The sequence below is a fragment of the Lepisma saccharinum genome, chromosome 12 (genome assembly GCF_977018435.1).
Source record: "Lepisma saccharinum chromosome 12, izLepSacc3.1, whole genome shotgun sequence".
NCBI lineage: Eukaryota > Metazoa > Arthropoda > Insecta > Zygentoma > Lepismatidae > Lepisma > Lepisma saccharinum.
The window spans coordinates 55,140,121-55,165,933 of NC_139240.1; the positions used below are offsets into that span (position 1 = coordinate 55,140,121).

Below are 25,813 nucleotides of genomic sequence, written 5' to 3' on the forward strand. Positions count from 1 at the left end.
ACTGAGCTTATTTTCTTATAAAAGATCGGAAACAAAATGGATCACTTGAAATTTTTGAGTGATATAGAGAAACAAAGGTACCTAGAAAAGATTGGCAATTTCCCGGATCCTTTGGATGCAGATATAAGGAAGAATGCTAATATTTTCCAAGGCAATGTTGATCTTCTACCATCAGTTTCGTTTTTTTTTTTTTTTTTAGACTTCTCCAGGTTGAAATGAAGCTTACATTAATTATAAATATTGAAATACTTCGATCACAACAGTAAAAAAAATAATTACTACGGTTAAAATTATTGTTATACACTAATAATATATATCTAATTAAATACATTTTATTATTATTATTGTTGTTTATTAATATCATGCTATTCGATCCACGAGCCGAGTGAATATCCAGCACAACTATTTTCCATTAATACTTTTACATTTCATAGTTTAGTTACTATACTGAAATGCACAGTTATTGTATTTTGTTGTTAACTTTTGCAAGTGTCGTTCAAGAAAGGACTTTAGAAGTTAGAAAGAAAATACTCGCAAAGTTTATATTGTGTGACCTCATCTAAAATTATAATTTTTCGAAAACCTTTAAACTGTGGAACCATTTATTCATTGAATTAGATGGTAGAATATGAAAATATAACCTGGTTCCTGTATTTTTCACTATTTTTTTCAATCTAATGCATATTTTACATTGATTACTCTGTTCGAATACTAACCAAGTGAACATTATTTCTGTTATTAACAATAAAAATAACAAACTTCCTGTTTTTTTGCAACTTGGAATGAAGGATGCTAATTTCCAGATGGGGGGGGGGGAGGAGGGGTCGGCTGACCTACCGACGCCCATGGAAAGAGCCCTTATCAACAACCAAAATGCAAATGCTTTTTAATATGATTATAAATAGTTCCAACTTTTAAATTTAATCAACACATGTGCGTTAGACAATTATAATTTTCGAAACACGTAAAATATTTTCATTTGAATTGATGAAGTGCCGACTGCAGAGCCTAGTCCTTCGTGTTTGTGTCCAATCTTTTTGCTTTACTGCTTAAATAAACTGATTTTTCCGTATCGGGTCTGTCTGAAAAGGATGCACAGATACCTGAGAACAATTGTTTGTTTGCCATGTCATGTTGAAACCAAAAGCCACACAAATCTTGTCGCCTTTTCCGAAGGCACTGCCTTTACACCTTTGAATTCAACGTTATTCTTTTCAAAACCGGAAGTGCAGTCCCTGCCAGTGCTAAGGAAGCACAGAAATGTAAACATCCGGTGAATAGCACCCATAGCTTATTCCGATAGCAGTCATACTAGTCAATGTAGCTGTTATAATGAAATTGCGTTACTTTACAAGCTGTACAGGAACGATTTATTTATTTATTGTGAAGATAACACCAGAAATAGCAAATACGAAAGAGACAAGTCACTTGTTTTGTTTATATGAACTTCATTGTTATTGGGATGGAGAATAACCTGTCCGAGATTCATAGGTGGTGTCCAGATATGAAATCTACGAATGCAAGATGTATTTTCATCGAGGGAAAGAAAGCCCTGCAATTTATATATCCATGTAGCCTTGTACATTGACTTAAAGTGTTTTTATTTCTTCTTGGTTGCAATTATGCTTTACTGAATGATTTTCCATCTGTTAACTATATGGAGCAAATATTTGCCCTACACACACATTAGAAAATGTTAAAACTTACAGTATATCATAATATTGCATAAGAAAAATATGGATAATAAGGGCAGTAATAGCATCAGAAACAAGTATAAGTTATGTAACTAATTTACATGGGTGACTAACTACTCATAACTACTTCACAATTTATTGTTTCTGAAGTGATTGAAAATTTATTCAAGCCCGTAGCTAGAATTGATCTCCAGGGAAGGCTCACGGGTTATCAGGGAAGACTTTGTAAACTAAGTCCATTTTCAAAAGTTTGACAGTTCAAATGAATGTAAATTATGTGTGTGTGAGAGGAGGCAAGGGGGGGGGGGGGTCATTAAGTTAATATAAAATTTAGAAATATCATACAAATATTATTGTTTTTTCCATACCCTTGCAAAACATCTTTTGAAGTGTAAATTGACTGCTACTGAACCTTACTACAAATTCCATGGTACTTTTCATGGTACAGATATTTATATCATACAAGAAAAAATGCATAATATTTAATCATAGTGCTTATCCTAGAAAGATTTTGCCTAAACTGAATGCCGCAACAGGGGCAGTGAAGGTACAGATAAAGAAGCTCCGTATCAAAGAATTTTTCTAATGTCTAGAGAACCTTCTAAATACTTGCTGCTACTTAGATGTGTGCTCATAAACAGATGAACGAATGTAATAGCTGCTTTTCATGTTCTGTGAATGTATTCCTCACCATAGTTGTGAGCAAAATAATATCTGCTCTCTACATTTTCATTCTTCACTACAAACAAATTGTATAAAATAATTTTAGCTAATGACAAGGGGCTGACGGCAGTGCCAGGGGGAGTAACTATGTACTGTAGTAACTAATCTTTCATATGTGTTCATTTATTATTTCCTTATAACTATAAGTATCAGATTAATATTGTGCTAAAGTGATGTTGGGAGGGAGGTAATGTTAACCAGGATACGAGTGCACAAGCACCCCACCTGGTGCTGCTATAACAATGTCTTACACCAAACAATAACATCTTTAATACTTATGTATGCATATGTATTAATACACGTTTCATGATAATGTAATTTAAGGTCTCAGATTGATATGAATATATTCATTATTAAAGTACGAATTTGAATTTTTAAAATGCAGGAAACGAAATTTCTTGTGTATTATAAAGTACTGTTTATTAAAACAAAAAGGCAGAGATTTGACAAAATTTTGGAATATAACATTCATATTAGTCCAACTTAGTGAATATTTGGTTTTTAATATTTTGAATCCTAAATCTTATAGATGCGAGATTAATGTTTTGAGCGAGTCTAACAAATTATTATTTTACTTTTGCATGAAGCTTGAATCAAAGAGACGGAAAGCTGAAGAAGCTGTTAAGAAGGCTGACATCGAGTACTACACTTTCTGCATTCGTGCTGAGAGAGCTAGGTAAGGTATTCTCTAACTTAGCATAATACTTTTTAATTACTATACGGCGTACGCTTTTAGAAGGAACATGAGTTCAGCCAATACGTAGCCAGAGCTGTCGCACTGTTGCCAAACCAACTGCTAGCGGAAGGGAAACACACAGAATTTGCTGTGTCCAATATTCAGCTTTTTATGGGTATAATGCATGCACGTGATATTTGAGTACAATGAAATATATAGTGAAGAATTCTACACGATTATATCATATCACTGCAGCATATAAGAGAAACTCATACCTGAAAGAAGTTTGAAGGTATTTAGTATAGAGGAACTGCAAGGTCATCATCATCGCTCTCGTATCTGTTTTCTGGCATGTTTCCCAGGAGATTTGAAAAGGAGTTCGCCGATTTCTGTGTTTTAGATACTTTACCCTGTTTTATAATGTGCAACACAGTATGCACACATACACCACACGCTTTAGCCGTAAGTTCTCGACTCTGAGAAAACACTGTTTCAGCATGCACGTCTTGCGAACGCCAGTTCCTCGAAGTAAGAATAAGCTTTAAAACTAAGATTTCTGTCTTGTGACCGTAATACGAGTATTTACCCTTGGTGCCTGTACTACTGGTACGTACTAGGTTTCGAGAGCGACATTATTAATTTGATTTGATTTGCTTTATTTTACGTTGCTTTTCTGTCAGTTTTGGCTAATTGCGAAAATGGGAATGAGTGATGATATAATGAAATTGATGAAGGGACGTTCATAAACATCCATGTCCAGGTCAGGATTCGACCCCGGGACTCCTCGCGTCGTAGAGCGATATGCTAACCACTCCACAATGGCGTCGGCGCGACATTATTAAATAACATTCACACAACACACACACTATTGCACAGCTATCGAGCATAAGGGCTGTATTGCACAACGTGCTACGACGTCAGGAGTCTCGGATTCGAATCCTGGCCCGGGCATGGATATTTGTGAGTGTCCATTCATCAATTTCATCATATCATCACTCATCCCCATCTTCGTAAATTAGCCAAAAGTGGCAGAAAAAGCAAAATAAATCAATCAATAAGGGCTGTATTGAATTCTCTCACAACTATTCTTCATGCCGTACGAGTAAAATTATCTTACACCGCCCTTGTTATGAAAACGCTGAACTCAAAACTGACCCAGACTCGTAATGTTTGTGAACACACAAGACAATGAAAGGTCATTAAGCATATTCAGCCGAATTTGACACCCATAGCTTTACCAACACACAACAACTCATCCGGGTCAACACGGTGGCAACGAAAAAAACAAAGGACGGAACACAGAAGGAAAACGAAAGGGTCATTGTGTGTGTGTGTGTGTGTGTGTGTGTGTGTGTAGAGACGTGTTGTTTCCCATGTTTCTTCAAGAAACGATAACTCCGGCTGTAGGCGACGGAAATTCATGGGACTTTGACAGTCAGGTTCAAAATGTCTTGCCCCATCTTATGATGAACCTTAAAGTGGCGAGTTTTATGAAAACTTCTTGCGCGCAAGAAAAATACAGAACAAGGTGTTTAACTCACGTGCCGCCTAACTGTACAACATTGCACTCCTGCCATTGGCTGGTCGCCACGCACACCTTCTGCGTGGCTCCGCCCGATATCGCTTCTAAAACCGTGCATCGTATAGCAGTGACTTGCCCAAGGGGAGCTGTGAGGCCATAACCATGCTCCTTCTGCCTTTGTCCCAGCACTCTTTAAATAAAAAGAGTATGTCAAGTACAGAAAGACATGGTAGAATATAGGACTGACTAAAGTAGGATTGTAGCTTTCCCAGCCAGTCATAAACAAAGCAGCAGAGGGGTTGAAAACATCATAAAGCGTGGTTGGTTGAAGGTATGTGGCCTGTGAGTTCTGCATGTGTTCAATGGGACAGTGTTGTTTTGGCCTAAAGGACAAATTCCCTATCACATGCCAGACACTCTTTTCCCGTTCCTGTAATAGTAGTTTAGTTTCAAAATTTCCCTTACCTGGGAAAAATCCCATGCTGGTTAGAGCATTGGCATCACTGTAAGGTTTTATCGCCGTTGTAGAGTGAAGACTTCCCTGTTCACACTTGGGTTTGGAAGATACTACAAATACGTCACCGACCGCCTCCAGACGCTGGTGTGGGAAGAATTTAAGCGCTGAAGTTTGGTGGTAGTTTTAAAGGAAAGGAGTCCATCCCCATGTATAGAGCGAGCACAAGGAACACAAACCTTGGACGAAAAATCTCCGTACAGCCTTTTCTTCTTTCGTTCAGCTCGGACCATAAGGAAGCATGGTCCACTCTCCCCCTCGCGGGAGTATGGTGCACAGGAGTCACGGGTTTTATATCGATTTCTCCTGCGGTCGTTGTTTGAGAGTGAAGCATCAGTCACATTTGCTAGTCGATTATTTCCTGGGCTTCAGCGATAGCCTAGAATATACGCCCTGGTAATAATTATTATTATCATTATTATTTCCACTAATCCAGTTTTATCAGTGGCCTGCCCCCTCTACAAATATTTCTGGTGATGCCTGTGCTGATAAGGGATGAGTTCCTCCCAAAATAAAATCCTGGCTACAGGCCTGAGTTTCTTCTCTGTTCACCTGGAACTAATGCCCCCACTGAACGAGTGTTTTCGTACATGAATGATTTGTGGACAAGTGACAAGAACGCTCTTTCAGTAGAAACTTTGAAAACCACTTTGATTAATAAGGTGAAATTTAATCACAGGTGTGTAAAGATTTAATAATGTTATTTGACCGATTGCTTGGAGTGTAGTGCATATCACCATATTATGTAAATTATGTACACAGTATTTATTTAATTAGTTTTCAAAAATAAGTATCTATGACGAAACAGTTTTTTTTATATTAAAATGTGTACAGTTTGCCATCTCGTTTTTCCTCCAGGAAAATGTAAAAATGCTCCGTTTACTTGTTCAAAAATAGGGTCACCTTATACAAGGGATATTTTCATTGTCATCAACACTATTAGTATCATTCATGGTAGTAGTAACAGCTCAGTTTACTGAATCACTGACATCAAAGAACTACAAACATTCATGTCGAGACGAAGCTACAAATGCGACAGTGTGGCTGGACAAGAGGCAAATATGGGAGATAGTTGACGTTGAACTTTGCATTTTTGTGTCCTGGAGTATAGTAGTCAAAATTTATGTCGATGAATGCTCAAAAACTAGGATACTTATGTGCCCTATTACAAGAATACATTGTTTGTTAAGTCATTGTGCTTATTTTTTTGATTTTAAATGCTTATTCTTGATGTTATCTTATTTTCTGTAACGCTTATTCGTACCTTGTTTTATAGGTTAGAGTGGGAAACTGCTGTCAGCCGAGGTAGTCATTGCTTCCAAACACTGGAGGAAGAACGCCTGCAAAACCTCAAAGACTTAGTCAACAGATATTTACATCACATCCAGGAAATGGGGCCCAAGATGGTGCAGGTTGGTGTTTTAGTAGTGCTTAGGATCTTCATGGGCAAAGGATTGAACCATAATGGAAATTATGTACCGCCACATGCACAATATCACTCCTTCCCTTGTTCAAGTTTAAAATATAGATTGTAGCTTTCCTGGCGACATGATTCGAACAGGTGTTACCAGCCTGGTTAAATCGGCGTTAGCTTCCAACGTTCCAAGCACATATATTGCTCTCATCTTCAGGGAATGTAAAAATGTAGACCAGTGTAGGGTTATACATATGACTTTGATGGGGCTTAGTTTGGATGCTGTCTTCCTATTGGCTCTCTCTGGATCCTGGTGTTCTCATTGGCTGGTGTCGTGTTTTTCCAAGTTTGTTCTCTTTATGAGAGTTGCCTACAAATGTCATTTTAAAGGTTTTTATGTCATTATTGGGGAGTTTTTGGATCAAAGCAGAAACGTGACACAGAGGTTTCACACTATCGTGATAAGCGACATTGCCCCAATCTAGTCTGTAGAAGAGCATATACTGTTCATGTGCTACCAACATACTGAGGCAATATGCAAGCAACATGTGAAGCTTGTCATGCCAGTTCAGTACGAAAGGTTGCATTCATTTGTGAACGTTGGTTTCCAAAGGACACATATAGCATGTTGCTTCAGTCTGATGGCTCTCGTAAGCTAGACACTAAGTCAAGTAAGGGGAGAAAATCTAAAGATATTAAAGTGAGATTCTAATAACAAGAATGAACCTCTCTGAGAGAGTTTCATTTGGAGTATTTTTCATGTAGGGATTGTGAAAATATATGGTGTAAAATGTGGATAGAAGACACTCTTTTCTTCACTGAAAGATTTTTTCGAAGTAGAAAATTTACATAAGACCTGAAAGAGTGCAATATTACCTTAACATTTAATTTGTCACTGACTTACATTTAGTTTCCAGAGAGGTAGGTCATTGCCCTCGCTTGCCACCTTTGGTAGGCCTATGTATGTTTTTGTATGTAGAAAGTTTTCTCGACAGCAGTTGATTTATTTATTATTATTTAGTGTCACTTTTCCGCCACTTTTGATAAACCCTGTCAATGTGGATGTATGATGATTAGATGAAATTAATGAAGGAGCACTGACTCTTGCTCATTCCAGGACTCAAACTTGGGACCATCAATGAAGAAATCCTGGGGCCATTTAAGCACTGTACCCCCTCGAGAGTTACGTCGATTTTTTTTAATCGACAGATTTCAATGTTTTACGTAATGTAAATGTGGTTCCAGCTTTAGGAAAGCACAAATATCGGAGATATTTGATCCCAAAGTATGACCTGCAATTAAAAAGTTGAAACCTTGCAATTTCGGTGTACTTTCATCGCTTTTTGTTAGTAAAAACTGTTTGTATGTACACTAAAGTAGCGAAAGAACACGCCAAAAATAATTATCAGTACCAAACCTAACAATCCTAACCTAACTACGTAAAATTATAGCTATTGTTGTGGAAAGTCATTTTGGGTGCTATATTCACTTGTGCGAAGCCTTTGGTCTGTTCTGCTACATGGTAAAGTAACACATTAAGGTCCGAGAGCCAAAATAAACTGAAAACTTTCATAAACAACAAAATCTTCATAAGCCATGCCAGATATTTCACTTTCTCTAGGGGGTACAGAGGGTCAAGGGTACCGAAATCCTAAGTTCAGCACTCAGTGTGCTCCCAATGACATCTTTGGAGTTAAGGATTGCTAACCAATCTAAAAGATAACAACTTTGTTCTTCTTTAATTGGTTTATGATTTTTCCTGTTAGAATACTTCTCCAATAACGATTGTTTTTCAGAGTTCGGATAGGCTGCAGGAACCTGTACAGGGCTGTGATGTGGCTCGAGATATCCAAACAGTGATCACAATCAAAGGCACGGGTGAACCACTCTCAGAGCAGCTTCTGCCAGATTTCTATGCCGAGCATGTCACGCTGGCTATGAACAGAGACCGGAGAAGACAGGTAAGGTTGCATTTCATCTGCTCTGCAGATATTTTCCTTTCTGTAGAGGAAAATTTGGGAGGAAATGTAAATAGTACAAGGTGAAACTGGTAACCGGGACACATTTTGTCAACATTTCTAAATGTAGTAGTGTTTTAAAATTTTGTTTTTGAGCCATTAATATTAATAAAGGAGCGGATTTATATATAAATACATATTTATATATGAACTTTTGTATTATCTTTGTGCATCATGGTGTGTAGACCCAAAAAATTCAGTTTTTATCTTCCATATTTGTGCATGTATTAGTTATTGGTTCATATTTTACATATTTTTAAATATTATTTCCATATTTCAGAACATTTCTCAACATATACATAATACTTGCACAATAACTACATGCCCGTGTGTGACTGAAAGAGTTGGGTGAAATTCTTGCAAATAACTGACAAAGTCCGAAGCGACGTTAAACAAACAAATATTTACTACTTTTTATACTCCAAAAATTGCGTTAATTACAAGTTTTCTGTCCACCGAACAATAATTTTCTAATTGACTTTTTAGTTATTTATTTACTTTTAAATTTTACACCTCCCAACGGTTTGCTTTTGCTATTGTAAACCACTTAAAATTCTTGTTTATTTACAATTGTTGTCAATAATAAAGAATGAGGGCTCAAGCATCGACTCCTGGTTGTTAAAACATTATTTTGGCAATGTTGGAAGAGAGTCAGTCCCAAGTCAAGCAGCCCACTTCTAACCCCACCTTTGCTATTAGTTGCATGCCAGAAGCAACGATTTTGCGGCATGCGTATGGGATTTGCGTCTGGTTTCTCTTCAAGATAGTCACGAGAGTAGTTACAATGCTGAGGCTGTATTTTATGTAGCTCGTGCAGTGTCTCATCTTATTAAAAAGGTATTTTTTTTACAATTTTAAGTCCCTATTTTTATGAAAATAAATATGTACGTATTTACATATTTCGCACATTTTTGCTGCATGTGAATCAATTCCCTGAATATTATTTACTCATGATGTGCACAAGAGTAATAGAACTTTGTCAAGGTTTAAGGATAATGTCAGGCAAGCTATTTTCTAAAAACCATGACATTCTAAATTGTGAAAAATTAAATCTGCTCCACAATTCTTTCTGGAGTATTCACATGAATCTTCGCAGGTTGTCTATATATTTGCAATAGTTTTGTTGCCACATAAGCCTATTTTCCATCACAGATATTTAGGCAAGTGACATGAAAATTCATGTGAATGCTCTAGAAGGGATTCTATGCAGATGAATTTTTTTTTTTTTCAAAATTTGAACTATCATAGTGTTTTTTTGAAAATGGCTTGGCTGGCATCTGGCAAAGGCGAAGTGGAGCATTAGGTTCACTTTCCATAAAGAATCTAACCAGGACAGAATTTACAGTTTGAAGTGGCAACTCAAATCACAAAAAAGGTACCATCGCTGGGAATAAACCCGATGCCTTTTGATTACAAGGAACAATAATAGTGGATAGTACAATCTCTACTCTGTTGAGTACAAAGATCTCTACAGAGTGGAGATATATAAACACTAGATCAACAGATGGTGCTGATTGTCCACATCGACTCTGTGCTGGAAATAGGCGGATGAAAGATTTTATGGGGAACAAAATGAAGGACAATCTGAACGATGCTTTTTCATGTTTGGAAAATAAAAATATGCAGGTATTGGACAAAATAATGGAAACACCTGTGGAAGTCGGAACATCATGTATTAATACAGTGTTGGGCCACCTTTAGCATGCAATACAACTTCGATTTGGGACGGAATAGACCGATACAAGTCCTGAATGGTGGTGAGTGGAATTTGAAGCCATTCTTCATGCAGCACAGCCCCCAGCTCAGGTAGAGACGAAGGAGGTGGAAATCGACGCCGAACCCTGGATTCCAAAACAGCCCACAGAGGCTCGATGATATTCAGGTCTAGGGACTGGGTGGGCCAGGGAAGATGTTGAACCTCATCAGCATGCTCTGGAAACCACTGTTGAACAGTGCCAGCAGTATGAATGGGGGCACTATCATCCTGGAATATGGCATTCCGGTTTGGAAATAAGGTTTGCACCATTAGGTGGATCTGGTTACCCAAGAGTTCTCTATACACTGCTTATGAGACCGGACCGTGTAATGTGACAAGGGGGCTGCCGAATACCATGATATAATACCCCAGACCATAATAGAGCCGCCACCTTGTTTGACAGTCGGGCGGTGACAGTCCACATCGTATGCTGCCGAGGGTGTTAGCCATACAAACACGTGTCCAGTAGTGGGGAAGAGGGTAAAGGTTGACTAGTCTGACCAAATGACATGTTTCCAGTCCTCCAACGTCCAAGTTTTGTGGTCATTGCATCATGCACGTCACCTTCGAGCACTCGTCTCAGTTATTAGGGACTTGGCAATAGCAACACGCCCATGGATACCCATTTGATGCAGTTCCCACCTCACTGTTTTGCATGACACGGGGTGTTTAGGTGCTGATTAAGTTCTGTAGTCACTTTGGAGGCCATTGTTTTCTTCTGTGACATCACAATACGCTTCAAGGCCCGGCGGTCCCTTTCCTGCAGCTTCGTCTTTCAACCACTATTGTGCTTAGCAGACCCTGTTTCACCATGCACTGTGTATGCGGTCATGACTTTCGAGACCGTGCCTTGTGTTACACCGCATAACTTCGCTGTTTTGCTCACAGATGCTAGAGTGAAACGGGCACCAACAATTCGACCTCTTTCAAACTCTGTCAGGTCGGCTATACTGGTCACTCACTAGACCTGAACAACGTCCACTATCACACTGCCTCACTCCACTGTCAGTGCACAGTCCATACTACCTGCAACAAACAAGAAAAGGTTGATTTCCGCCGTGCTCAGTATTACCAGGCACATTGAAAATATGTCCCACTTCTGACTCGTGTTTCCATTATTTTGTCCAATACCTGTAGTAACTTGAGTGCAGTTGAAGACTGGACAAAGATAATACAATTATTTCCACAATGTAATTAACGTATTATTTTTGTTTATTTGAATGATTATATTCTAAACTCATTGAATTATATAGAGTGGCATTTGGTCAACGATTTTTTGTTAATTTTTCCTCCACATTCAAGTGACTTTACTGTTATTTTCCAAACATTACCAAAATATTGTTTCAATGTCAATCGTTCATTCCCCCAAAATTGTTTTTTCTGGATTCTTCCAGCATTTAAGCAGTCTAAAGTTAGGCATCATATCTGTGGAGATAGGCATTTCCAAGTTTTCTGAAGTTTTACAATACAAAAAATTATAGTGTATGGTGTAGTGGTAACATCATCACCTTGTAGTCAAGGTATTCTGGATTCAATACCCGGTAGAAACTCTTGACTTGTCCCATAATTCCTCTTTTGATTGTATTTTTTTCTCATACTTTATCATACCATCACACTCTGGGACTGTACAACTAGATCGCAATCTAAAAATGCTCCATTTAGCAGCAGTTTGCATATTATATATTTCTGCTTATTGATCCCAATTTAAACAGTTCTTATAGTAAATAATTCTTTTTTCATGCTTAAGAAAAGTTTACTCCAATCAGTTAGAGCAATTAGAGAAAAGTTGAGAATTAAAAAGATATACAGGGTGTACACAAAGTGTCTGCCATATTTAAATTATTAATAAATTAGAAACTAATGAAAATACAAATAAACTGGTGGCAATGATCGATAGACAAACTCAAAAAGTTTTATGTCCTGTATTAGGAAAGCTTAAAATGGAACCCACACATAGATTACCCTTCTGCAAAATTATATTTGCCATTAGTACACTGAAGTCAATATCAAACTTAAGAAACATTGAAATACTATATTTCACCATGTTCTAATCTTTATTAGCATACGGTATAATCTTCTGGGAAAATTCCACTAATAGTAATAAAATTTTTGTGCTGCAAAAGAAAATTGTCAGAATAATAGCAGGAGCTAAGAGAAATACACCCTGCAGAAGACTGTTTAAAAACTTAGGCATATTACCCTCACCATGCCTGTATATACTTCATCTGCTGATGTATGTAAAAACAGACTTAAACAATTCCTTCAAATGTAACAACTCCTCACATAAATATTATACAAGGAATGGCAGCAACCTCACGATACCATCACACACCACCACATTATTTGAGAAAGGATCAAAATACGTGACTTGTTCACTGTTTCAATAACTTTCCAAGTGACATAAAACCACTACAATCAGCTACCTCATTTAAAAAGCATGTAAAAAAAATACCTACTAGATCATTGTTTTTATTCTGTTAAAGAGTACCTGACAATAAATTGCAAATTGTCACATCTTGAATGAACTCCTAGGACATGTATATGTATGTATTGATTTTATCTATTATATGTATGTAAATTAATGTAAACGTACCCTGTAGCTAACATTAGCAAGAACAAGGAGAACTCCAAGAATCCTTAATCAAATCAGTTATAATGTATTCATTGCTTTTAAATGTTATGTATAATATCTCCATACGTGGACCTATTTGAAAATAATTATAAACTGTAATCTAATGGGTCGAAAACAACCACTGTACAAAGGTCACCGGAATGAAATAAATCATATCATATATCAGTACACTTGTATATGTGCTCCTTTTGTCGCACTTTTGCCTAAAAGCAATGTCTGGCACATATCCCGCGAGAACCAATGGGGTTGTGCCGGGTTACCTTGACATTCTCCATGCAACAAAAGGAACACACATAGAAATGTACTGATACAAGCATAAAATCAAAATTTGTTATTTACTTACGTACAGTGAGTATATACTTGTCAAAGACTACATTTCGGTGGCAACTGCCCCCTTCTTCAGGTCAAGAAGTTGGCTTTACGGAAATCCACAAAGCTTTGTCATATAGGCATAATTTTGATTTTATGCTTATATATGATAGTGAGTAAGTCGCACGCATCCATAATATGTACTGATACAGGACATACAGCGTTTTGACTTTTCTATCTATCATTGACACAGTTTATTTGTATCTTCATTAGTTTCTGATTTATTAATAATTGAAATGTGTCAGACACTTCATGTACACCGTGTAATCTTATCAATTTTTTCTTCTTTCTGTTGCATATAATTACGTTACACTTTTTTACAACCTATTTCAGGCTTTGTTAAAATTACTCCAGTTAATCCGCCAGGATCTGGATAGAGAAAGACGAGGCAAGCAAGGAGTTGAGAATTTGGCACGGGCATTGCAACAGACTCCGACATTTGGTGGTGAGGAGTCACAGCAGAACGTCAGCGACAAGTTGCATCATGTAAGTCTCCCATACTGGTAGGAAGTTAAATCTTGACTATCATTTCTCACACATGCAAACAAGAGTTTTCTGTTGTTTTCTTTTCCTAAGTAACATATGCTTCATTCTCACAGTAGCAGTGTTTTTTTTTTCTGGCAGCAAGCAATGGTAGGTCATGCTAATACCTTCTTCATCATTCAGATTTGTTTTCAGTAAATTGACAATAATTTAGACAACATATCTTCCTCCATATTAGAAGAGTTGCGCAATAAGACAGATAAGGCCAGTAACGATATATGTCACACAATATATAAACTGAACCTTAATTATAATTCTATATGTTTATGAACAGCATGTGGATTATTTTTTAACAAGTAATGTTTCACAAATTTCTCGTTTTTCATCACCAGGTCCAAGGAAGTTGGGGGAACAAATTAATGTCTAATTCAGACAATACAATGTCAATTATTGCCTACCAGATGGCGCAGTGGTACTGTCGTTGCCTTGTAATCAAGGGGTCCCGGGTTCGAACCCGGTGGAGGCACATAGTGGTTTGGATCCCACTTTAAACTGTAGGTCCAGTCCCGATTAGTCTTACTGTGCGTAAAGTGGACTTAAAACACCAAATCAATCAATCAATCAAACAATGTCAATTATTTTTCACTGTAAACTCTTTTCAGACAAGAGATCCACTTTTCAAATGTCTTGTTAAATCACACGAATATTCACTTGAATGTTCTACAGGGTGGATCAAAAGTTACTATCATCAATTTCACTTGTGAATAATATATTCCAATCATGACATTTGACCCACAGTGTTGAAGTAGTTCTCAAGAGATGCAATTTTTCAGAATGAGAAGAATTTTCAAAAATGACTGCTGGCATAGGCCAAAGGTTTGATGTGATCTTAAGAAAAGTTGCTCACATTAATATTCTGTACATGCTGTGAACACTGATCAGTATTGTACGGCGATATCATGTGGAAATGACTATGTTTTCAGAATTTACCTTTATACAATGTGCACTCGGGGTGTGTGTGTGTGTGTGTGTTTGTCTGTCTCTGTCGAGAAAATTTACTAATTATTTCTGTAATTCACTTATCAAATCATAAACAAGATGTTATTTGCAGTCATTTATCTATAATGTCAGAGAACTTGCTGTTAAAAATACAAGAAGTCAATTTTCACAAGATGTTCTTTTACCGTCATTGCAGATGCGCTCAATGCTAACCTACTTGGAAGCAGCAAGGTACAAAGTACAAAATGCTCTGTCGGAAGTTGACGGCCGGAGCCGTGCCAGCCACCCTCTGGCTCCACACATACAAGTGTCGAGGGATCGCCAGGGCTTGCAGCAAAGTATTCTTAAGGTTAGTAATTCCCAAATACCTTTTTAGTAGTTATCATATCTACGTTTTTCTTGCAATAGGTACTCGTAGCTCACTTTTTATCAAAAAATAGTCTAAGTTTCACTTACATTAGTGAGCCGAAATGGAGGAAAACCATTACTATTCTGGATTTTGAACTCAAAGGTGTGCGATCTTTGGAACATTCTTTTCCTACATTTCAGCTCACCAATGTAAGTGAAACTTGGATTACTCTTGATCATATTTTCAGTTCTTTCAACTGCACTCAGTCAGTAATTATGGCTTAACCATTTTAGAAGTGTAAACTTTTTGTTCTTAGGAAATTGTATGATAAAGGCATTGTTATAACAGTATAATAAAATAGTACAGCCACACCAAATACTGGTTCACTCCAAAATGTCTCTAGATTTAGATATTTCACTATTCTAGTAATGATCAGCTAAAAATGGCATCTGCTAATAATTTTACTAAACCAATACATCTGTAACTGTTGTTGTAAATGCACAAGCAAAATTCACATAGCCCATTTATTTCAAATAAATTTTAAAAAGTAGTTTCTGGTTTAAGAGCCGACCCCTAAAGTCCTCTGGTAATGTAAGGTTGAGGATGTGGATTTGCCCAATTCATTCATTTATAATCCTTATTATTTTATATTCAAGTGATTCAAGAGAGTATCTGCTCTATTCAAGTGTACAGTGGGATCCATGAGTATTACCGTGCAAATTGTCCATGCCTATTTTCATTAATTTTTCTCTTACATCCTGTGTGTTTTAAAGCGTTGGATTTTTATGTATGCTGGTGCAGAAGTTGTCAACAGCTTGTTTTGAGTTTTAATACTTGAAGTTCTTACTGGGTCAAATAAAGTGCACAAACATGGTGATGGACAATTTGCATGGTAATACTCATGGATCCCACTGTATATAACAACTACTCTCACAGGTTTTGTACTTTTTTTTAATGCAAATCAGCTTAGTGGTGTTAACTCTATTCCATTGTGTTTTTGTTCTTTCTACATCTTGGGTTAATCACAACGATGAGGATGAATGATGAACGGTGATGGTGCAAACACAGTAATACACGTGTAGTAATTCTTGAAGCTTTCCTCGCGGCGAATGATGAAGAAGTTTTCTCGGGATATCAGCCAGGTGATTTCTGGATAGGGTTCCGAGCTTTCGAGAGCTAACGTCACTCTCATCTTCAGGGATTGAAGTGCAGAGAGATGTCAGGGTGGCATTATATGTAGTGATACACACATATACCTGGCTAGGGTTCAAACTTTTTAGCTCTGGCTTTGTGGTATGTGTCTGATTATTCTGCTACTCAATAGTGGTAATTAATTACATATTTGCATATCCTGTATATATTTTACGGCTAAGTCGATGCATTGGTTGGAATTTATTTACCAATGCAGGACAATACTTTTCTGGCATGAGTGGGGTGATGTGATCAGCATCACGCCCCTGACTGCCTTTACCCCCCAGGTACCCATGTCATTCGACGCTGGGTGGGCGCCGGAGCCGCTTCCATTAGAAAAATTCCTGGATTTGAACCGGCCGGGGATCGAACCTGGGACCTTTAGCATGGTAGTCATACAATAATTCTTGAATATTTTAAAGCAAAATTCTTGGTAAATTGGTGCATATAATTAAGAGTGGAATACTTACACACTAATATTAACAAATAATTTGAGCAACTTTCAGTTACTTCAATTTCAAGTATTGGTGCTAAAATCGTCTTGCTCTAATTCATTTATTATTGTAATTTTTATGGTTCTATTTCTAGGTTCCTCAGTGGGTACGGCAGGAGAGTTTTGACCAGCTGGGAGGAGACTCGCCTGATTGGACAGATCGTGGAGCAGCAGACGGGAACTCAGTGCAGCCTGATAGTGACTTTGGTAAGTGGAGGGAAGATGCTGTGCACGGTGCCGATATGTTAATTTTTCATTAATATGTGCTAACATCAGGCTAACAATGACATCCAACCATTATGTGCCTCCACGAGGTATGAAAAGTGGGACTTCTTGATTACAAGGTGACAAAGTTACCACTGTGCCATCGGAAAGATTCTTCTGAGCATCGTTCATTTTCCTCATTAGACTAATGGCAGAAAAGTGAAGTAAAATAAATGAAAGATACTTAAGCGTGGAAGAACTTATCAAAGCAAATATACATATGGGTTCTGGCTTGGGCTAAAATTTTTATCCCAGACATGTCAACAAACCAACCCAGTCAGAGGCAGGAAACAGCAAAGGATGATGATGATATGTCAAAAAACATGTTTACATCCAGAATGAACACACACTGATTTTAAACTTACGAGATTTGTAACACCCAATGATAATCTGAAAAATTACATCAGCTAAGAATTCCTTCAAGAACATTCACATGAATCTTCATGTTGTCTACGTATTCTCAATAGTTTCATGACTATGTGAGTCTATTAAACTATTGATAATATCTAGAAAACTGCAAAAGCAAAACACATCTTGAAGCATATGTAATTCTTCAGATTTTGGAATATCATAGCATTTTTTTTTAAAGGAGAGGAAAATTTGAGAAACATTGCCCTGGCTTCGGCCAAAGATCCATCCAAGCCTTAAGTGGATGAAGAATCATCAACCTTGATTAACCATAAGCTGGTACTTTGCAATGTACTCACCAATACATTGAAAATAATTAGAATAATATTTGTTTGTGGATATACAGGGTGATCTGTTCGAGATGTCAAACAAGAAACCATTATATACAGGAGGTTAATGTAAGTACATATCTCTGAGCAGTTTGTTGTAATGTAAGCAGAAAGGATGTAAGTTTCGAATGAGAAGAGGTTTACATACTTCAGTCGTGTGGTGCTAGACAAAGATGGTGTCCTCGCCACAACAGCACACTAGCGCCGTCACGTGGCTGAAGTCTGTAAACCTCCACTCATTCGAAACTTACATCCTTTCTGCTTACATTACAGCAAACTGCTCAGAGATATGTACTTACATTAACCTCCTGTATATAATGGTTTCTTTTTCTGACATCTCAAACGTATCACCCTGTATAAACAAAAGAGATTTCCAAAGGATAGGGCATGTTTTAGTTTAAGTAATATTGGTTTCAAATAGTGGATCGTCTAGATTATGTGTACGTTTGTTCCCTTTACTTGAGAGTTGAACGTGTAAGTTATTTAAGGGCCTTCCCGATGGCATAGTGGTATTGTCGTCACCTTGTAATCAAGGAGTAATGGGTTTGATACCTGGTGGAGTCACATTCTACAGTGGTATGGATCACACTTTAAACTGAGGCCCAGTCCTGATTAGCCTATCTGTGCATTTGGATCACATAATGTCATATAAAATGATTTTTACAATTTCATTGAATTTGCAATTATGCATTTCAAGATTGCACGTTTGCCTAAAATTTCAATTTTTGAAGAATCTAGTGAAGATCTGCATTTGACTTTTTCCACAGAGGTGACAAAAAATGTCAATATCATATCTATAGTAGATTATCAACTAACTGTATGATGTTAAGAACCCCGTTCTTGCAAAATGGAAGAAAAACTACACTTTTTAGCGAATTTTTCATTACAATAAGAAATTGCAACGAAGAATAATTTTCAGATGATGCTTACTAAAAAATAGATACTTGAAGCTTTCCAATGAGGTATATTTGACTTCTTTCCACCTACGGAGAACAATTTTACAAGCACGTAAACAGAGGGCTCATTATTCTTGTCACGGATAGTAGAATACCGGGGCTTTAATAAAAGAACATAATAATAATAATAATAATAATATAATTCCCTGTTAAAAGTAAGTTAACTTCTTGTTACATACTGGAAGACTGGGAAGGATATTGAGATTCTGTAAATTGCGAATTCTGGCTTTCAAAATTATTTGTGGAAATTTCTCAAGAGAATGTGACATAAAAATATAAAATGACTATTGTCTAGACATGTACCTTTTAAATATAGGGTTTTCCAATAAGAATGATATGATTTTACAATGAAATAAGATAAAAACGATTTCAGATAAACCAAACTTTTTATATTATTTTGAAGCATAGTTTATTACATTATGTTTTGAATAACACATGATTTAAGTGTCCACCTTGACTTCGTGCACACGAGTGAATTCGATGAACCCAATTTTTGATGCCTTTGTGCAATAACATGGGTCTAATGTCACGAATGCAGTGTCAATGTTCAATCTTAATGATCAAGGGTTTGTGGTCTGTTTGCATAGACTATATGTAGATTTCAAATAACCCCACAGAAAGCAATCTAAAGGAGTTAAATCATAAGTTCTTGGAGGCCAACTAACAGTTGCATTTCTTGAAATTATCCTTTCACCAATACGTCGATAGCGGCATTAGCAGTGTGACATGTGGCACCGTCTTGTTGGAACCACATGTCCTCCAAATCAATTTCATCTAAATTTGGCCACAAAAAATCTGTTAACATTGATCGGCACCGCTCACCAGTCACTGTAACTGCATCTCCTACCTCGTTTTGGAAAAAAAAAAATGATCCAATGATGCCATCATGCCACAAACCACACCATACCATACAGTGACCTTTTGCAGATGCAAGGGCTTCTTGTGTATATCTTGTGAATTGTTTTCACACCAAAAGCGACAATTTTGTTTGTTAACATATCCACTTAACCCGAAATGAGCTTCATCTGAGAAGATAATTTTTAATGATAATTATGATCAGTTTCAAGTTTCAAAAGAACATCTATTTTCATAGAATTTTTGGATAATAACCACGTTCTTGAAGCGTGTATTTAACCATGATGAATTGTCACAGTATACTAAACACAAATGACAACTAGTGACGGTTATAACATTTGAAGCATAGTTGCCAGTTCATTTCAAAATCATATTCTTATTGGAAAACCCTTTACTTCCAAATTTTCAAACCCACTCATGTTCATCATCAGGAAAGGGGAAAAGGGTTAAATGCACATGGATGAAAACGAGGTAAAAGTTACAAATAAAGGTGATTAACACTTGATGTTGCATTGTTGAATTCTTCTATAGTTCACAGCTGTTACAACCATGAAAAGATGTTTTTTGAAGTAACATTTTAGAACATACTCTCAGAGTTTCCACATCATCAAAAACAAGGTTGAAATGCTTGGAACAACCGTAAAAATAAAAGAATTGGGTTTCCAGTGAGAATTACCCTGCAGAGGCAGGAACTGTTTGATCCAACTTACCTTCTCATATTCTCCATATCCCATCATGCTGTAATGATCATAGTTCATTGTGTCGTATAGGACTTCAGATGTTTTTATCTTTGCATCTAGTAGCTGCTGTCTTTATAAAAGTGTTACAGTATAGAAGCTATGTAGACCACACGGAATTATTTCCAATCATTATTGAGTAGTGTATGTCTTGTGAAATTATATGTCTTAATACATGTAAAAGTGCTGCACTACTTTTTATCATAAGAAAAATAACAAAGTCATGGTAATAACTACAAAATTCACCTTATTGTGAATGTTCAAAAGTTAAATAGCTATTATGTAAATTGGGAACGATATAATTTGAGGCAGACAATGTTTTTTTTTTAGTAGTAAAAAAAAAAATATCCTATGTAAACTAGTGTCTTCACATTAAAAGTGTTACAGTAACTGCTTGGTAATTTGATGGTTTAGTATTCAGCTACTCTTTTAGAATAAATAATAATAGCCTTGAAGCGAATTTTTACAGGCTCTTGTTGTAACCCACTGGTAGAATAGTCAGCATAGGGTAATCCGAAGCCAGGGTTCTCCTGGGCATTTCATTGGGTCTGGTTGTGCTATAATTTAATCATCCTTATTTTTACGATGCAGGAAAGCAATAGAAAATACAAATGCAAATTACACCTAATTTTTCACAACTGTTTAACTTGGTGCAACAAAGCATAGTTTTTTTAAAAAATTCTCCCTCGGCAACTCAAAAATACTACTCCCTCTGTCCCATAATTATTGTCCGGTACACTTTTGTTTGTTGTCCCATAGGCAAACTGTGACATTTATGTATACAGAAGAAGAAAATGAAACACGGGAATGAGTCATACAACGTTATTACTCAAGGATCAGTTCAAATTGGCCGATCAAGTATCCAAAAGAACATAAATAAAAAGTCACCATTTTGGCATACCGGACTATAATAATGGGACAGAGGGAGTATGTAATTTATTGATGGAGAGGTTTTCTCAGGATATCAACCAGGTGATTTCCAGGTAGGTTTCGGAGTTTTTGCGAGTGACTTCAATCTCTGAAGATGAGACTGACGTTAGATCTCGAAAGTGACTCCAGTCCCTGAAGATGTGAGTGACATTAGATCTCGAAAGTAACTTGAATCCCTAAAGATGAGTGTGACATTAGCTCTCAAAAGTGACATCAATCCCTGAAGATATGATGTCAGCTCTCGAAAGTGACTTCAATCCCTGAAAATGAGAGTGACATTAGATCTTGAAAGTAACTTGAATCCCTGAAGATGAGAGAGCATTAGCTCTCAAAAGCCTATCTGGAAATCACCTGGTTGATAACCCAAGAAAACATCATCATTCACCGCCAGGAAAGCTTTAAGAATTATTATGCAATTTATTGTTTTAATCTTAAAAATAATGCAAATGAACTTCAAGAGTAAAAAGAAAGGGAAAACAATATATAAATATATGGCATGTGGTGTGTTCCAAGCACATACACAGAAACTTTTAGCAATAAGTACATCTATCACCTGTTAAAACAAATTCGTAATTCCACAATATTTTAGTTGATAGTTTACATCTTCTCTTCGTCATTCTTTTTCTCAATATTTGTGAACAAGATGATAATGATAAATGTGAAGTGTTTATTTGCTTTTATGTTTAGTGTCTCGTGTAGGGATATGTTTGACATTAGTGCACTATGAAGGGATATTAACATAAGTGTATTATTATTTCAGATGAATTTTCAAGTCAGGGCAGCGAGAGAGATTATCAAAGCAGTGTAACATACCCAGTAATATCTGAATGTGTGGAAACGCCTCCATCAGTTGGACAGTGCAGAGCTCTTTATGGATATGAAGCCAACCTCTATGACGAGTTAACTTTGCAGCCTGGTGAGTACGAAAAAAACACTTGCCACGGAAGGTGGGCCCTATCTCTGCATTTGTGGAGGTAATGTAATCAGCACCATGTTCCATCTGCCTCTAGTCCCCTCCTGACTTAAGTCTCACCCCTTGTTCTGGTACCCATTGAATACAGGGTGGGTGAGCTTCGAAGTCACTTTATATAGTGACATTGTTGGAAAAGTTCCCTCTGTCAGCCTATGTACATGGTGAAGTGGTCAGCATAATTCACCACAAAACCAGAGGTCTCAGGTTCAAATACGGGTCAGGCATCAATGTATCATCATACAGAGTGAGCCACGAAAAAGTAACCCCACACTGGGACAAGGAGCAACTTGATACGTATAACTGCTACTTTGTTGTTATCATTATTACAGTTATTACAATAAGGCATTTTTCTAGAGGTTTTATTCACTTGTATTACCTACGTCAAATTTCGTGTTCCCACGTTGCACAATTGGATAGTTTTTCAGATTCATTTTGAAGGCTCACTGTGTTCACTTCATTCACTAAGGGTACGGCATCTGGAGTGGAGATGGTAGCGTGTCACTTCTTTGTTAGCATTTTCTCCAGTTTGGTGGCACTGGTGTGTGTTTCCTGGCTTTCAATTCTTAGGTGGTGGTTAGGCTGTTTGTTGCATTGATGGAGGGAGGTCAAGCGGGAGGACTGGATTTTTTGAAGGACAGTATGCCAAGTTGGGTGTGCCTGTCCGTTGTCTAGGTTCAGTGCTGGTTCCTTTTAGATGATGGCATGGGTTTCTTTGATGTTCTCTTATGACAGAGTCAGTTGGGTGAAGTGTGAATGTGAAGTGGTTTGTGGTGCCGTGAAAGGCCTGATCCTGGTGTGTCTTTGTTGGCATCTTTTATGTTTTCATCAATCCATTCTTGAATAGTGCGGATGGTTCTGCCGATGTAACTGTTGTGTCATTGGCATAGGGCCTTGTAGACACCAGGGCATGGAAGTTTGGGTAGGTAGTATCTCTTGAAATTTGGTACGGTTCTTCTGATTTGGGACATGGGTTTGTGTGCCAGTCTGATATTAAAGGGTTTAAGGGCCTTGGATATTTACCTGAATTGGGTGGATAAGCGATCCATTTGGGTTTGCGATTTTCATTCAGTTATCTGTGTCATGGATATCCGAGCTGGGTTTCTGGTTTTTTGCACACCACATGGATGGCTAGCTGGTGCTTGGTGTAACCATTGCTTAGTCCAATTTCAGTGATGCATGCTATTTCATCATGGATGTAGTCTTCTGTGCAGCTGTGTGTGAAGTCTCTTTTTTGTAGGTCATCCATACACCAGCAGCTTTCTGTTGGGGGGGGGGGGGTTGGATTTTGCATGGATGTACTGGGTGCCTGGTTTTCTGTATATGGAGGTGATGAATTTGTCTTGGTTTCATCGGATGCTGAGGTGGCAATTTTTTTCCTTTTTAACGGTGAATTTTATGATGGGGTGTATGTTGTTGAGGGCAATTAGGAGAAAGTTTAGGTCTTTGTCCTGGTTGTAAATGACTAGGGTGTCATCAGCATATCTTCTGTATCTTATGTGTGCAAACTCTGGCTGGGTGAGTATTGATTTCTCTGCATGGAGTACAATGTTGGATAGGGGGGCAGAAAGAGGGTTGCCCATCGCTAGGCCCTGTGTTTGGTGGAATAAACTGTCTTCGTACTGGAAATATTTGTGGGTGAGGGTGCAGATTTCATCGGTCACGAATGGGGGGGTTCCATTGCTGTGGAGCCACGTTCTGGTAGAGTCGAGTGTCTCAAAGCTAACAACTGTAAGCTAGCCAGCATAGACATCGTTGATTACAATCAGCTTTGCACTCTACTCTACCAGAACGTGGCTCCACAGCAATGGCACACCCCATTCGTGATCAATAAAATCTGCACCCTCATCCACAAATATTTCCAGTTCGAAGACAGTTTGTTCCACCAAACACAGGGCCTAGGGATGGGGGAAACCCACTTTCTGCACCCCTGTCCAACATTGTACTACATGCAGCAGAGAAATCAATACTCACCCAGCCAGAGTTTGCACACATAAGATACAGAAGATATGCTGATGACACCCTAGTCATTTACAACCAGGACAAAGACCTAAACTTTCTCCTAATTGCCCTCAACAACATACACCCCATCATAAAATTCACCGTTAAAAAGGAAAAAAATTGCCACCTCAGCATCCGATGAAACCAAGACAAATTCATCACCTCCATATACAGAAAACCAGGCACCCAGTACATCCATGCAAAATCCAACCCCCCCCCCCCCAACAGAAAGCTGCTGGTGTATGGATGACCTACAAAAAAGAGACTTCACACACAGCTGCACAGAAGACTACATCCATGATGAAATAGCATGCATCACTGAAATTGGATTAACAACGGTTACACTGAGCACCAGCTCATGTGGTGTGCAAAAACCAGAAACCCAGTTCTGATACCCATGAGACAGATAACTGAATCAAAATCGCAAACCCAAATGGATCGCTTATCCACCCCAATTCAGGTAAATATCCAAGGCCCTGAAACCCTTTAATATCAGACTGGCACACAAACCCATATCCCAAATCAGAAGAGCCGTACCAAATATCAAGAGATACTACCTACCGAAACTTGCGTCCCCTGGTGTCTACAAGGCCACGACAGTTACATCGGCAGAACCATCCACACTGTTCAAGAATGGATCAATGAACACATAAAAGATGCCAAAAAAGACACACCAGGATCAGGCCTTTCACAGAACCACAAACCACTCCATCTCCTTCACATCCACACTTCACCCAACTGGCTCTGTCATAAAAGAACATCAAAGAAACCCATGCCATCATCCAACAGAAACCAGGGCTGAACCTGGACAATGGACAGGTGCACCCAAGTTGGCACCCTGTCCTTCAAAAAATCGCACACCATGAAAAAATGCAGTGCCCCGCTCAACCTCCCTCCCGGTATAGGGCTAGTTAACTTGTTATGGCATAACTTAGAGGATAAACACCACTTCGCACTGCAGACTACGCAAGCCAGCAAAGCCATGGTACCATCTCTGCTTCAGACGTCATCCCCTTAGTGAATGAAGGCACTGGGCATTCAAAATTTATTGCAAAAACTATCAAATTGTGTAATGCTGAAACATGAAACTTCACGTAGGTAATACTTAAACTGCGTTTGCAGCATCCATCATGAATCTAAAAATATGTCCGATAAATGTTGACTAACTTATTCTCTTCCTTCTACAGGGGACGTTATCAACATCCACGATAAACAGGCAGATGGTTGGTGGCTGGGCGAACTGAACGGCGTTGTCGGTATATTTCCTGCAACATACGTTGAAGAAATAAAGTGATAGTTTGTTGGCAAATTCACAATAACTTCATCGTAGTGTTGCAAGAAGAGAGTGAGGATTCCTGCAATGGAAGATATTCAGTTGCTTCTAATAATTCAATGAGACAAGATTTTTCCGAAAGATATAACCATAGGAGGAGACTACATATATCTATCTACCTATGTGTATGTGGAAGTTGACTTGTGCATAGCTTGTTTTCCAAGGCATCAAAGTCTCGTGTTGCAGATACGGTTATT

The 25,813-nt window shown here is 37.8% G+C and overlaps 1 protein-coding gene across 2 annotated transcripts in view; it reads left to right on the forward strand.

The window, feature by feature from the left end:
• The window catches only part of Nost (Nostrin), a 214,535-nt gene extending 188,722 nt beyond the window's left edge, over nucleotides 1-25,813 (forward strand). For both annotated transcript variants that reach the window (XM_083132385.1, XM_083132383.1), the window contains exons 6-13: nucleotides 3,005-3,093; nucleotides 6,406-6,541; nucleotides 8,340-8,504; nucleotides 13,652-13,804; nucleotides 14,997-15,149; nucleotides 16,929-17,040; nucleotides 22,073-22,228; nucleotides 25,471-25,813. In XM_083132385.1, coding sequence (XP_082988511.1) covers nucleotides 3,005-3,093; nucleotides 6,406-6,541; nucleotides 8,340-8,504; nucleotides 13,652-13,804; nucleotides 14,997-15,149; nucleotides 16,929-17,040; nucleotides 22,073-22,228; nucleotides 25,471-25,577 — 1,071 coding nt within the window. In that variant the 3' untranslated portion in view covers nucleotides 25,578-25,813. The remainder of the gene's footprint in view (nucleotides 1-3,004; nucleotides 3,094-6,405; nucleotides 6,542-8,339; nucleotides 8,505-13,651; nucleotides 13,805-14,996; nucleotides 15,150-16,928; nucleotides 17,041-22,072; nucleotides 22,229-25,470) is intronic.